This window comes from Colias eurytheme, chromosome 12, assembly GCF_061535395.1.
Source record: "Colias eurytheme isolate Ceu_HAF_F1 chromosome 12, ilColEury1 Martin Lab GWU primary, whole genome shotgun sequence".
In the NCBI taxonomy this organism is placed as follows: domain Eukaryota; kingdom Metazoa; phylum Arthropoda; class Insecta; order Lepidoptera; family Pieridae; genus Colias; species Colias eurytheme.
In genome coordinates this window covers 5,418,436-5,433,212 of record NC_142991.1, presented here as the reverse complement: position 1 = coordinate 5,433,212, position 14,777 = coordinate 5,418,436, and the positions used below count along the sequence as shown (strand labels likewise).

The following is a 14,777-nucleotide window of genomic DNA, read 5'->3' as shown; positions in this document are numbered from 1 at the left end:
TGTATATTCATAGATAATAAAATAGTCTATGCCTTGTCAAAACATGGTAACATATAAATAAATAAAAACAACTTGTAAGTCAAAGCAAATGTACCCTTGTAATTTTTGTTACATTTTGTCTGCTAATAAAAAATTAAAACAGCTGTTCAGTGAGATTTTAATATTTATTGATCCTTTGTTACACTCTTCTTACGAGAAAATAAAAACATCATACCCTCCCATACATTTTTTTTACACATTCCTTGTTTATTTTTTTGTACAAAAAACTACCTACTCAATGTGTCATGAAAAGTGGGCCACTTAAATCATGTGGTTATGTTGTTATCTTGATTTATAGCTAGCCTGTTCTTTCCTTAACATGTCATATAAGTTAGAAAGAGGAAGGTTATTAGACCGTTTTATAAAGCGAACGCAAAACCCACGACTGTTGATCGACCGGGAGCCGGTCGCAACGCACAAGCCCCTGAATGTGGATCGACCGGCTCCCGGTCGTCCCGCACTTGAGTGGATATTAACATTTTCAGCCTTAAGTTATTCGCCTTCGGCTTTGATGTCAAATATATATAATTTTAAATTATTCTCACACCCAGATTTTCATTACGAAATTGTTTATTTTGTCGGCGAAGAATTATGTGGATAAGTATAATATATATCTATTAATCTAGAAATAAATCTAGAATATATATCTATGAATCTAAAATAGTGTTTAAGAAGGTATCAATTTATCTTGTGTTCATCTTTACTAGGTTATTACTAGGGATGTAACGATACATGATTTTGCCGATACGATACCGATACCGATATTTGTAGTAATGTATCGGCGATACCGATACCGATACCGATATCGATGGCTTGGTAGAAAAATAAATAGTGAAATATGCATAAAAAGTTACCAACATTTAACAGAGACAACTGTTAATCGTATTCTTTTAAATAAAAATGCCAAATCAAAAAACAACAAAACCATTTATTTTAGTAGGTATTATTATTTTACGAAGTCAGTTAAACTTTAAGTAATACACATACAATCAGTACCTAATAAAAGTTTACTATTCTGCCGTCCTTTAACTAGAAAGCCGTTAAGCCCACGAAGTGAGTTTCGAGTAAATGGCAAAAAACACGGAAATCGTTATTTCTTAAAAATTATGACACTTACAATAATTATTGTGAGATACATCGATCGACATTTAATTATATTATATATAAATATTAGTTTTTACCCAGAAACTGTTATAATTTATTTTTAAATTCACTTTTTCTCGTTTAGTTCAGCACTAGATTTCCGCCCGCGGCTTCGCCCGCGTTTGCACAGGAAAACCCGCATAGTTCTCGTTCCCGTGGGATTTCCGGGATAAAAACTATCATATGTGTTAATCAAAGTTACCCTCTATATGTGTGCTAAATTTCATTGTAATCGGTTCAGTAGTTTTTACGTGAAAGAGTAACAAACATCCATACATCCATACATCCTTACAAACTTTCGCCTTTATAATATATATTAGATATTAATTTTAACTATTTACTGGACAAGACGGCCGTTCACATACCATAGCGACTTTTTAGCTAAGTAATTTAGTATTTTTATTTTCATTTTGTGATTTTTTTTATTTATTAATAAAATGCTTACCTAAAACGTCGTTAAGCTACTATAACTACTTTTAAGCTAAGACTTTCGTTTTAATTTAAATTTCAAAAACTTTATAATCAGCGTTTAAGGGCTTTTGGATGCTTTTGTACTATGATTCTATATAGTTGTACTAAATTTTAATCTTACTAATGTTAAAAATTTGCTGCTGTCTGAGGCTTTGCTCTCGGGAATTACATCCTCTAGGTCAACCAATGGAAAGGAAAAGGATCAAAAGCTTTTAGGTTTAAGTATTAAGGATTTAAACACTATCTAAATTAATGGTTTTAGCGTCTTATTGTGAGTAACAAGTATTTTAAACTCTTTTACTAAATGACTCTTTTAAGTTTTCGATAAAATTAACCTTTATTTCTCGTCATGTTCACGTTTATTTCATTACAGTGGCTCATTAATGGGTTAAGATTGAGATAAATCTTCTCGCTTTTCTTTTTTGGAACCGTATATTCATTTAGAATTGCAATTTTAACGTTATTTTATAAATATTCTTCTGCGAAGCCATCATGCGAGTCACGGATATTGAGTACATATAGAACCACAAACAATGTAAACATAAATCGTTTCCTGAAAAAAAAATTAAGACTTGTGCACAAGGTTTTTGAAAAAATACACCCTGGTTTCAATAGGGCTTCAAGCTCTTACATGTGGGATGCTCTTAATAAATAATGTAGAACCGCTTATCAAATGATTAGAAGACTCTTTCATCCACATTCAGAAAATATAATATACCAGAATATGTGGAAAATAGCAGGAGGTAGAAAACTTTTTATTTGCTACAATGTAAAAAATACAAATCTTAATAATCTAATACATATAAAGATAAGGAAAAATAGCAATAGTTGCAAAATGGACTCCCCGTCAGCGGGTCAAAGGTAGTGTACTCCTAACAATTTTTGTATCACCATCTCTAGTACATTGCTTGACAGTCGATTACTAATTCCACCCAAGGGGTAAATTACATAATTAATAAATAGTTTTAAAAATTAAATAGTACAGACTGTCTTTCTTCTCTTTCTCGGTTACAGTGACAAATCAGAGTCTAAACAGAGAAGTACGATTGAAAGTTTGCACTGTCGTAACCATTACCTACCAAATTTTCGTAACTTTGACTTGTTATATTTTCCGTAATTTAGCTGCTAGATTGTTTAAAACTTAGTAAACCTGATCAGAAACAATACGTCTTGTAAAAGAAAATCAAAAACAATCGGTACTCTGCTTGGGAGCGACATTATTTCATCATCACTCTCATCCCCAAAACTGATGCATCACCAGAATCGGATAACTGCCTTTTAGCTAAAAAATGAGGGTTAGCTGCTTTGTAGCTAAGCAAAAAAGTGTTATTATAATTTTTCCTAAATAAAATTACTTAACTAAAAAAGCGTTAAGGGCGAGTAACTGCAAATAAGGTAAGGATTTCCATTGGAATCGTTATATGAAAGCATATCATAAAGCAGTTATAGTCCTTTTGCGTCCCTATAGTCAAGTATAATTTGATAACGTACTTTTAGTCAAGTAAAAAGCTAAAAAATAATTATTAAATCTGGCGGTTAAGGTACTTTAAAGGAAATTTAGCGAAGTAGTGTTGGTTAGACGCTTTCAAGTTATGGAATCGCTGAAAATTGTGTTACTTAACGGCTTACAATATTTTCATATATTTATAACTATTAATGATTCTTAGACAGAAAGATAGAGAATTCTGAACTCTATCACCCTACATTTAAAACTGAAAATTGACCATTTGAGGGTTAACGGCTTTTTAGTTAAAGGACGGCAGTATTGGTAGAGTTTTTTCAGAAAACAAAGTGCACACGCGCGGGCGGCCTCCCGCATCGTTCATTGGGCGCGGATTTTTTGAATTATTTGATATCAAAAAAATTGGTTGTTTGTAAAGTAGGTTTACGATCGAGATGTTTACGTGATAACATAATGCATTGGCAGCGCTCGAGATGAAACGGGAGATCGGTCCGTCTCTCTCTCGTTATACCTGCGATCGCGCTCGTGAGGTTTTGGTGTGACACAAGTTTATGAACATGTCACCCGACTAAAACGATTTTAAAAACGTTATCACGTTAAAAATTAAAAAAATTCAAAATTATCTATTTCTTTCCTTTACATAAACAAATTTGTGATTGGAACACTCCTAGTAAGCAAATAAAATGCTTGTGTCAGGAGGTTCCGCTCTTCCTTAACACTATTACAGAAACAGAAATAATACAATATGAATGAATACAATGCAAAAACATAAAAGAAAAGAAAGAATTTAATAAAAAAATATCGGTATCGGTTGATTTATTATCGGCGATACCGATATATCGGCTTGCCGATATATCGGCCGATATATCGGTATCTGTATCGGTATCGTTACATCCCTAGTTATTACTATTAAGATACCTCTACATTGAAAATATGTATTACCAAGAGCAGATTCACTAGGCTTAAAAAAGGATCCGATAAACGAGGCTACATTTAGGAATATTGTTATTTATTTATGAACTTGAACCATAACACAAAAATACTTGGGTAAGGGAGCCCAGGGAATTTACACGCGTTACTGGCTTCTGTCGCCGAAGGCTGGCGAAGTTTGAAAAATTATTGTCATATTCATCGGGATAATCTCGTTACACCCATGGATAAATCAGGTTGGGAGATTTATAGACTGAACCGTACAATAAGTGTTCATTGATAGAAAATTAGCTGGCTTTATATATATTTGATGAATAGAACATTTTTTACTTTTATAAAAAATTTTAAACGTGACTTGATTTAGCTATCGCATTAGCGAGTGATGTTAAATACCATTATAGATCCCAAATAGTGATTTGTTAACAGCGATACAAAAAATAAAAGGATACAAAAAATAAAAGATACAAATAATAAACAACCTTTCATCGAAAGAAAACTAAGAAACATTCTATATTTAAACTAAATTCATTTCATTACAGCGATAGAACCCTGCAGCAACAATTAGCGAGCGAAGTATTGAATTACGAGTATTTCTAATTAGTGCTTATAAAGTAGAACTTCTGCTCGCTTAATAGTAGGTACGTAACTTAATATGAGAAATCACAGTGAATAAATTTATAGCACGGTGAGCAGTCTGATATAATAATTCTAATCATGTTGATGTACAAATTACCTAATGTTTTGTTTATATTTTTTTACCTGGAAACCGCATATTTACCTGGAAACCGCATATTGAAAAAGTCAGGAAAAAAATAGTTTCATTGTCTGGTGCATTAAGAGGATTTGCAAAATGTCTTCCAAATACTGTTCGATATACAATTTATAACTCCTTAATTAAATCCCACTTAGATTATCTAATACCGATATGGGGAACATCCGCTAAAACTAACATGAACAAAGTACAAATAGCCCAAAATAGATTAATAAAAACCCTTTTTTGCTATAATTATCTCACTCCAACAAAGAAAATATATAAAGACACTAAAATAATGGATATTTCGCAAATTTACGTTTATAATACTTGTATTCTGATACGAAAATTGTTTAATAAGGAAATTCATACAGATATCACTTTAACTAAGAGGAAGCGAAATTCTAATCTACGACAAAATATATGTATTGACCACCTAAATATCCATCCAGCCCGTACCTACTATGGCTCAAAAAATTTACTTCATGACGGAGTTAAAATATATAATAGCCTACCTACAGATATAAAACAAGTAAAATCATTAGGATTATTCAAAAATAAATTAAAACTTCATATACTACAAAATGAAAATATGCCCTGAAATAACTATCGTGTATACAAATTACAACTTAAAAATATAAGTGAATAAAATAAAATCAGCAATATAAATAAAAATAACAACGATCACATACTTACTTACCTAGCTTAAAAAATAAATCAAAAGTAAAATTACTGCAAAAAATAAATTAATATAACTAAGTAACACAAAGTGTTAAATATAACATAAAAAGTATATATTTTATGATTATTTTAAAATAAAGAGTAAAAATCATTACATCATATTATGAATTATTATACTTATACATATTAAAAAAAAAAAAAAACAAGATTGTATTAATTAAATTACTTTAAATAGCTAAATCAACACTAAATTACTATTTAATCTCTAATTTTTAAATAAACTTACAATTAATATTTATTTTAGTTCATGCAATCGATGTCACATTTAGTTGCTTTATATCCGTGTAAACATTCCTCACGAACACAGCCATACCGTCATAAGACGATATTATTGCACAAAATAATCTCCACTCACCCGCAAATTTTTTAATTTTTTTTTTGTCAAGGTGTACAACTTTGTAAAATACTGTGAAACTTTAGAATAAGTGAATTGTAAAATTCTTTGAAAATAAATGTCTCTAAACCTATTTATTTATCTATAAATACTTAGGTATATAAAAGTAGTTTAAGCGGTAGTCACACAACTTATAACTCAGTAAGACCACATGAGTCTACTCATGTGGTAAGTCCGAACGAATTTAAACGATTTTTGCTTCGTTGTCTCTGCCTGGATTTGGATAACAACTCAGAATATACAACAAAATATGTCAAACGGAGCGGAGCTAGGGCGAGCAACTAGTTATGAAGCAATATAACACTTGATGTTTCATACTGTACTGTGTACAAGCATTTCGCTCGCATGCATTTCACGTTATCGTGCGACACCCGCATCACATACGTAATATTTCTGCCCTCTAGATCACGTTCCAATTTTGTTTCGTCACAATGAGTAGTCTGTGTCCTCCTAGGTTTCATCTATCTTTTTATAGCTATTTATAATAATCACTAGAGCTTTATTTTTTGAAGGCTCATTCAAAAGATTTCGTATTAGCATGTGTGTAAATAATTTTATAGGATTAGAAAAGGTGTGTGTAGAGGACAAAATATGATCTAATAATGTTTACCACCAAGGTAAAAAATTCTATCTGATATTACACAATAGCAACATAGCCGTTAATTGTATGTATATAATTGTTTTATTGTAAATCTAGTTTTTACTCGCGTAGCCAAAGTAAATACCCATGGAAACGATATATGTAAAAAGTAGCCTATATCACTCTCCAACCTCCTATCTCTAAAAAACCACATCGTTGCGACGTGAAAGAAAGACAAATAAAAGAAACAAAATTTCGCATTTATTACATAATAGTATATCAATCATGGTAGGTCTTCCACTACAACAGTTAACTAACCATTAGCATCCTTAGCTTCTAGCCCATCAGCCTCAATGACAGCGCAGCCCAGCACGACGGTGGGAGGGCGTTCACTCCCCGCAGCACGCAGAGCCCTGCCGTGAACCTCTGGAGACACTTTGAAAGCGCGGCGGGCGTACTCGATCACCTCTTCTTTGTAAGCCGCGAATTGCCCATCAGGTGCTGGTGCACCTACAGCATTTTCTATGCAGTAAAGCACCTATACAAACAGATTAAGACTGTTATAAAACAGGCAAAAATTATTAGATATCAGGTACACGAGGAATAATCGTAAGGACGTACGAAGGTAACCTAACGTCTTGCACGTAATACTAAAATGCAACTAAACATCGAGATAATATGTACTATGCAACTAAAGCATAAAATCTACGTAGAGTGTGACACACACACTACCCACTACCCAGTGATAATAACTTACAAACAACAAGCTCACGAAATATTGGAAAATATTGGCAGCATTTTTGTACTACTTTAACTTCTAGAAAGAGAAAATTCTTTGAAATATGACAGGAATGTATGAAAGCTCTATTATACATATTTTACACCCTTCCAGTAACACCTTGTATTGAATCCGGAGAATTTGTACAATGGTATTTACTGGAGAATTTCTGCTCGTCTGAGTAGGAAACTTGCGTCTCGTTTTCGAGCGCTGAGTTGCATCTGTTTAAATTAAAATGTTTGTATGCAATTTGCATTCAAGAATTTCATTACGAATTGAGACATTATTTAAAGATGTTATTTATAGAACCCAGGAACGTTGCTGACTAAATATAATTAATATATTTTTTGAGATCCTCGATTTTCACATTAGTAAATCTAAATACAGACAGACTGACATTCAGACAGACTTTTGTCACTGTGAGCATGATTCCATACATGAGCTTATAAGGTTTACACAATAAGCTTTTTAAGTTAAATTAAAAGAGGCATTAAATGATACTTCAAAAATATTAAATATAGTTAACCAGAACTATTTCCACCAGAACGTGTCAGCAATAAAGAAAAAGCAATCAAAAAGGATCTATTTTAATCCTTTTAGTTCGTAGCTACTGTAATAATGTGTAAGTTGACCCAAAAACAAAGTATTTTATTACTTCAAAGATAAATCTCGGTATTTAAGTAATTCTAATAATTAACAAGAGATCTCGGGTTGTTTTGAATTTTGTCTCGGGAATGTTGGTGAGAATAAAAGAAAATTCAGAGACAGCAGATATAATTTCAAAGCTCGTTTCTCCATTATTATTTCTATCAGGGTAAATTAGCATAAGTCCGTCAAAAGGTCCACTTTAACATAATATTTGCAATCCTTTTATAAGTATTCAGCGTTATTTCGAAAAATAAACGGATTCAAGGATTAGGGTATCTCAATATAGGATTCAGGTCGACTCTGATTTCTGAAGGTTAAGGTCACCTACAAAGTTAGGTTTTGTGAAAGGATATTTGTATCTTAGCATTATTATTTTTCTTTAGCATTCAGGTGTACTTATTTGAGCAATGGTAATAAGGATCCATTAGTGAGAAATTGAAATTTTAGATTGAATACTCTTACGTATAGAGTAGGTCCCTACTGTAGCATAATTTAACAGAGAAAACGTACATTGCATGCACAAAGTAAATGGAGTACCTCAGTATAGAGATGCTCATGTTCTTTATGTGACAGTTGAGCAGAAACACTCGGTAGGCCGAGATCTTGCGGAGCTGGTGGTGGACGTTCTGCGCGAGCTTCAGCCAATCGCAGGGCAGCAAGCCGCCTGTTCTCTTGACGCCATGACAAAGCTGTGAAGCTTTCGAAATACGAGCCATCCGTATCTTGAACCCTGTGATTAAAATTTACATAAGAAGTATAGGTACCTTAATTAAATTCCTAGTTAAATTTCACTGAATATCGCTAGGCTTAATTCTTTTTTTTATTTTTCGGTTAGGAATAATTACTATTTAGTTTAAATTATACACAGTGCAACGATGCGAAGCGGTTTATGTGGTTTTCTTGTGATGTTATAGTATTTCCTTGTTAGGGTGTGGTAAGAATCTTATTTTAATGGCTTTTATCACCAGAAGCAATTAGTATATAAGGTAATCTAGTTTGTATAAAAAATAACAAATTAATGTACGCTTGAATTTAAATGCTTTGAATTAATTATGTATTTAAGATCGAATCGCTATTGAATACTCTAATGAACACGAAAACAACGAAGCAAAGAAATAAGGATCATTAAAGCCTCAATTGAAAAAAAATCTAATTAGTAGATGTTACGTTTTAAAGTATTGTAAGTAAGTATACTTTTGGGCAAAATATGCCTTTTCTGTACATTATAAAAATATTTTCCTTTCATCTTTAATTAATTTGCATATTTATTATGCCTTTTAGCCTGAGAAAAAGTATTCTTGTTTATGGAAGATTATTGTTTGAACAAATCAAAGTAATAACATTTCCAGAGCAATAAAATTATTATCACATTTCTCTACAGTTTCATTGTTTTACGAGTTCCCAGAATCTCATCGTAGAAATTAATTATTTATCGTTATGACATTGTTTCAACAAGTGTATGTTTTATAAGTATCTTTACGTAAAGCAGTTATATATTTTTCAATATTCAACTTATAAGAAATAAGTAAGTAGTAAAAAAGATTGCATAACTAAAAGGTATTTAATGATAATATTTTAAACTAGCTGAGCCCTGCGGTTTTACCCACAGTGCTCCACTCCTCTTCGTCTAAGCGTGATGATAAATATAGCCTATAGCCTTCCTCGATAAATGGGCTATCTAACTCCGAAAAAATTTTCAAATCGGACCAGTAGTTCCTGAGATTAGCATGTTCAAATAAACAAACAAACAAACAAATTCTTCAGCTTTATAATATTAGTATAGATTTAAATTTCAGCCAGTAACCAGCTCTTTCATGCGTAGTAGGTACTTATTTTAAAGTTTTAAATATCATACTATATTTTCCTAGAACCTAGAGTATTTTAGTCTAGAATACATCTTAATATATATAAATCTCGTGTCACAATGTTTGTCCTCAATGGACTACACAATGGTGGATAAACCACTTAACCGATTATAATAAAATTCGCACACCATGTGCAGTTTGATCCAACTTGAGAGATAGGATAGTTTAAACATGTAGGTACCACGGGCGAAGCCGGGGCGGACCGCTAGTATTATATATTTTATACTTTATAATCTGTTTGTATTCAAACATTATGAAATCGTAGTAGAAGTTTTTTGTACTGAAACCGAAGTAAATATAGGTCTTTGTCGTGAATAATATTTTAACGTTGAAATTAACGTCAGTCAAATGTAGAGTTCATTGAGTGACGCGTATTTTCACGCAAAATAAGAGACTCGAGAAGGAGAACCGACACTTTATCCTAACTTTACCTTAAAAGCGAAGTTTCGGTATTCAAATTCTAATTACTTAATTATATAATATGGAATACCGTGCAAAATGTCTTTGAATAATAGCCTGCTTTGAATTCTTTACTACAAAGGCACTGAAGAGCGGTCATTCCTTTTAAACACTCAATTATCTGTACAAACAATACTAAAGGTCTGTATAAAAGCCTGTTCTTTTGTTTTGTTTATAAAAATCCTGTAGTATAATAGGTAGACAATATTTTTTATTAAGTTATTAAGTAATATCTAATTGTAAGCACCATGAATAGGTAGACTTTTTAAAATTATTATACAATATTGTATTTCTTTTAGAATATGTTTACCTAGTTATTAGAAAATAATATAGGTTAATTAAATAAGAGTATAAGTATCATTAAAATATTATGCACAAAGGGTTGCGAAAGAATATGAACTAGGTACTTAAACATAGGGAAACTAACGTTTTTCCGGCAAACATTGTAAGTATCTAAAATATTAAGCCATCTCTGTAAATAATATTGATTTTTTGCTAGTTTATTCTTGAACATAGTAACTAATAATTTGATGAATTTACTTGACAAAACTCTCCTTTGTTATCATTAGGAAAGGACGAAGATCAGCCGAAGTTATAAATTATTCTATCTGCAGAAAAGAAAATGTTTATATGTTTTCAGTTTTACGAGCTTTATTGGGTATTTTTATATCATGCCGATGTTAATTTAAACTTATATCTGATAAATGTCAACTCCACAAAATCATTTAATCTTGTAATTTTAGGAAGAGTTAGTTTTTAAAAAGTGTCTGTCCAAACCATGTCCAAACACCTTTGTATAAAACTTCGTCACATTTTTTATAGGCTAAGATCAACTGATATCTTGAGTAAGATATTACAAACTTAATCCGTAAAAAAAAGTTGATTAAAACACATTTGCAATGGAGTAAAATAGAGGATGTGTTGTTTGAAATAGTGAACGAAAGTACATCGAGAGCCTCGCAATAGATTTAATGGAGGATTTTTTAGTTTGTATACAGTGAACGAACACAGCCTCTATTTCAAAATTAAACTAGTTCGTGAGTGCTTTTAAGGGTAAGAGTATAAAACAGATACAAAGGGTTCCTGGACTACTGAGCCGTTAATAAACAAACCTTCCCACAAAACTACTCAGGTTCAGTCACGCGTATAATTAGCGTTCCCCTGCAAAAGTATGATGTATAATATTATAAATTTTAGCGATATCGGTACATCCATGCGTGATATGTAATCAAGATAATGATGATGTTTTTATTCTAAGAAATTTGTTGGGCTGTAACAATAAATAATTAAAATCTTGCCAGTCGATCTTCGTAACAGGCCTAAATTTAATTCGTATAAATTCGTACTACATATACTTTTCTCGATTAAGCTTACACTTATTTAAAAATCGTATCTATATTGTACTGCATGAAAATACAGCTAATTTGTTGAAAATCTTTAAGTATGTGGTCAGACTGACTTAGTATACGGACGAATTAAGATGGATGAAAATTAGGACTAAACTGCTCCTTTTGCCATACTTCGAAACGAACAGTGACTTTCTAAAAGTGAGTTAATAAATCAGCTTTTAATGGGTATAATTTTTTTACTAGAGTTCAGTAAAATCGAGCTTTTTATTAATACTGTCAAGTAAATTCAGGTGTTCTTAATCACAACAATAAAAATATGGCGTAGAGAAAAAAGTTCTAGATTAACTTTTTTCAAACTATTTTAATATTTTATCTATCTTCATTATTAATTTAACTAATTTTTATTGCCCCTTTATTGTTTAACAATACATTAAAAAGTCAACAGAGAAGGTGAGACCTTTAAAAAATTAAACGCCTTATACGCTAAATGATATTTTCATTATGATAGAAGCATCAATTTTCAAGGAACACTTATCTTTTTACAACGCACTTTGTCGTCCTACGCGAGATTTCATACAAACCTATCAAAGCGAACGTAATGGAGATACCTACATGAGAACTTTATAAATATAGCCGACATTTTTCAGATTCCAAACATAAGAGCTCCATTATTATTTTTCTGTGTAATGTTCCACATATTCTCCTTTCATGAAATTCATAGTCCTTTTATATTCGTATTCGTACACATCATTCTCATAGTAAAATATTCTAATAAGGACAGATGTTGGACTAATCCCAGTTATTTACGACTGAGAAATTATGTATGCATACGTCCATTGTCATTAAAATTAAATTATTTTACCCAGAGACAAACATAGACAATTTATTCTTAATTTGCTTAGTTTGTATGCTTAATTTTATACACTAGGCTAGGACAATATAAAAGAAACATGATAATATTATGATTGTATAAAAGCTTTTCGCCCGGGTTCACTCTCGCGTTCTCATGGGTGCGTGAGCGACTTATTAAAAGCGATTCAAGAGCTTAAACGTTCAAAGTGAACATCAGTTACAACATAGATACTATACTGATAAAAAAAATACTCATTTGTTACCTAGCAATATTAGACTTAAGCACTGAGTGGGTATCTGTGTAGGAAAAAAATATACAAGTATTTCCAATGTATGATATATTTAGAATCCATCTGTAAGATGTAACTGATAAAAGTCCTCAAAGCTTTTTCGCGTATTCTACACGTTTTCCCTGTAAAGATGCCTTTCCATTAGCTGCCAAGAAGTAACAGAATTCGCATAGTCACGCATTTTCCCATGTATAGATAATATTATTGTGACTTGTGAGTGTGGGGAATATAAAAGCATCGGTGTAAGTAGGTCATGGAGCGACCTGTTGAATGTTCTCGACACACGTCCCCGGCACCGACCTCTCCCTGCACGTAATTTTATTAGTATATTAATTGACACGTACTATTCGCCGTATCTTATTGCAAGTGCTAATGGTGAAACAAAAACAAATGAAAAGTTGCACTCCCAACATTAAAATACACCTTCATTACCTATACCTACGCTAATAACTATCTACCTCCATGTATATAAAATATTGGTATATATTCCCTTATAATAAGCTCAAAGCATTTTAAGGGAATGGCTAAAAAAATGGTAAATGGCTGGGTGAAAATTATGAGATTTCAGGAAACAACTGAGAGCACCTATACCTATTGTTCTTCAAATATCGTTGATGTAATGCAAAAAAAATAGTTTTCGTCAGAGTTAAAATATAGGTAAATAATGTAAATTCAAACTAAACAAAAATAAGATTTGTAAAACACTGTATTCAGATGATATAAAGTTTAAGTGGGTCCCAAAATTTATTTACAACAAAAAATTTATTTATTAATAGTGTTAGTTAAATTCATTGGATATGTAGAGATTCCGAATGAACACGAAGCGTGGGTAAACACAATTATATTTTTATTGAAATATTCATACTGCCTACGTAAATGCCATCAAATCCTTTCTAATACGTCTAGTCCGATAGTTATATTAGAAAATCGAATACATCTGTGAAAATAGTAATTGAATTATGAATATGCTGCTTAATTGAATATTGGCTACCTCAGTAAATAGATAAACTGTATCAAGAGCGTAGTAATTGAATTTCACGTGAAGGTTAAATATAGACTCGATGCCTTCATAATATCGCTTGTTAGTTGTTTAGAATATTGAAGGATATTTCTCCTTGCTAAGAGCATAATATAATAAACATCAACTCTTTGCAGAACGATAACGAGTCTTAAAATACTCCTGCGAGCTTTTTTTAACTATTTCATATCATCAATCTAATATTATTAAAAAAAAACTATTCTTTCCAATTAAATACTATGACTACATAATTGATAATCGGAAAAAAATCATCATTATATTTTAGTCATTATGGATATGTCATATATTCGTATTATCTACTAACTTAGATTCATAGAAAATAGAGTGGACTACGCGATTATAAAGCACTTTATATTATAAATGTCTTCTGCAGCTTTGTCTTCTGCGAATTGATATCTAAAGTGCCATCAACTGTCCGTGCTGTTTCAATTATTGCGTCATTCGACAGTTGCAGGATATACATAATATTAAATTATTTTATAAGATCGATGACTTGTTTATAGTTTACTTGTTACACGTGAAGGTATTGCAAAAAAAATATATTTAAAACGTACATTACTAATAATTAATATAAATCATTTAAAAGAACAAGCAAATATTTTAAAACTAAAAGCCCTGCAATTATGACTATGTCCTTATAAATTTGCATAGTAATTACCGTCTCTTTCAGTTATTCAATTTAATAACCATTATCATCAGACATCAAGTATTGATGGATGAGACAAAAAGATAACTTGCTGGAAAAGGTTCTTCGTTTTATTACCTTTTTTATTAACACAAACACTCGAAAATTTTTAAATATATTTTTCCTTCTGCCACACACAGGATAAATAACTGATGATATTTTAATTAAATATCTTATAGTTACATCTCTCATATTATACTTGAAGATGAGAATTGCAATAGTAGGTACTCATACCTAATATAACATGATCGTTTAATAATGTTAAATATATACATATGAATTTCGTAGTTCATAATATATG

At 31.3% G+C, this 14,777-nt stretch overlaps 1 protein-coding gene across 1 annotated transcript in view; it reads right to left on the bottom strand.

Moving 5' to 3' along the window:
* unc-13-4A (BAI1 associated protein 3) overlaps positions 1-14,777 on the bottom strand; it is a 56,708-nt gene that overhangs the window by 40,249 nt on the left and 1,682 nt on the right. The window contains exons 2-3 of the mRNA XM_090108198.1: positions 8,475-8,667; positions 6,830-7,049 (exon numbers count right to left, since the gene is read on the bottom strand). Coding sequence (XP_089964324.1) covers positions 6,830-7,049; positions 8,475-8,667 — 413 coding nt within the window. The remainder of the gene's footprint in view (positions 1-6,829; positions 7,050-8,474; positions 8,668-14,777) is intronic.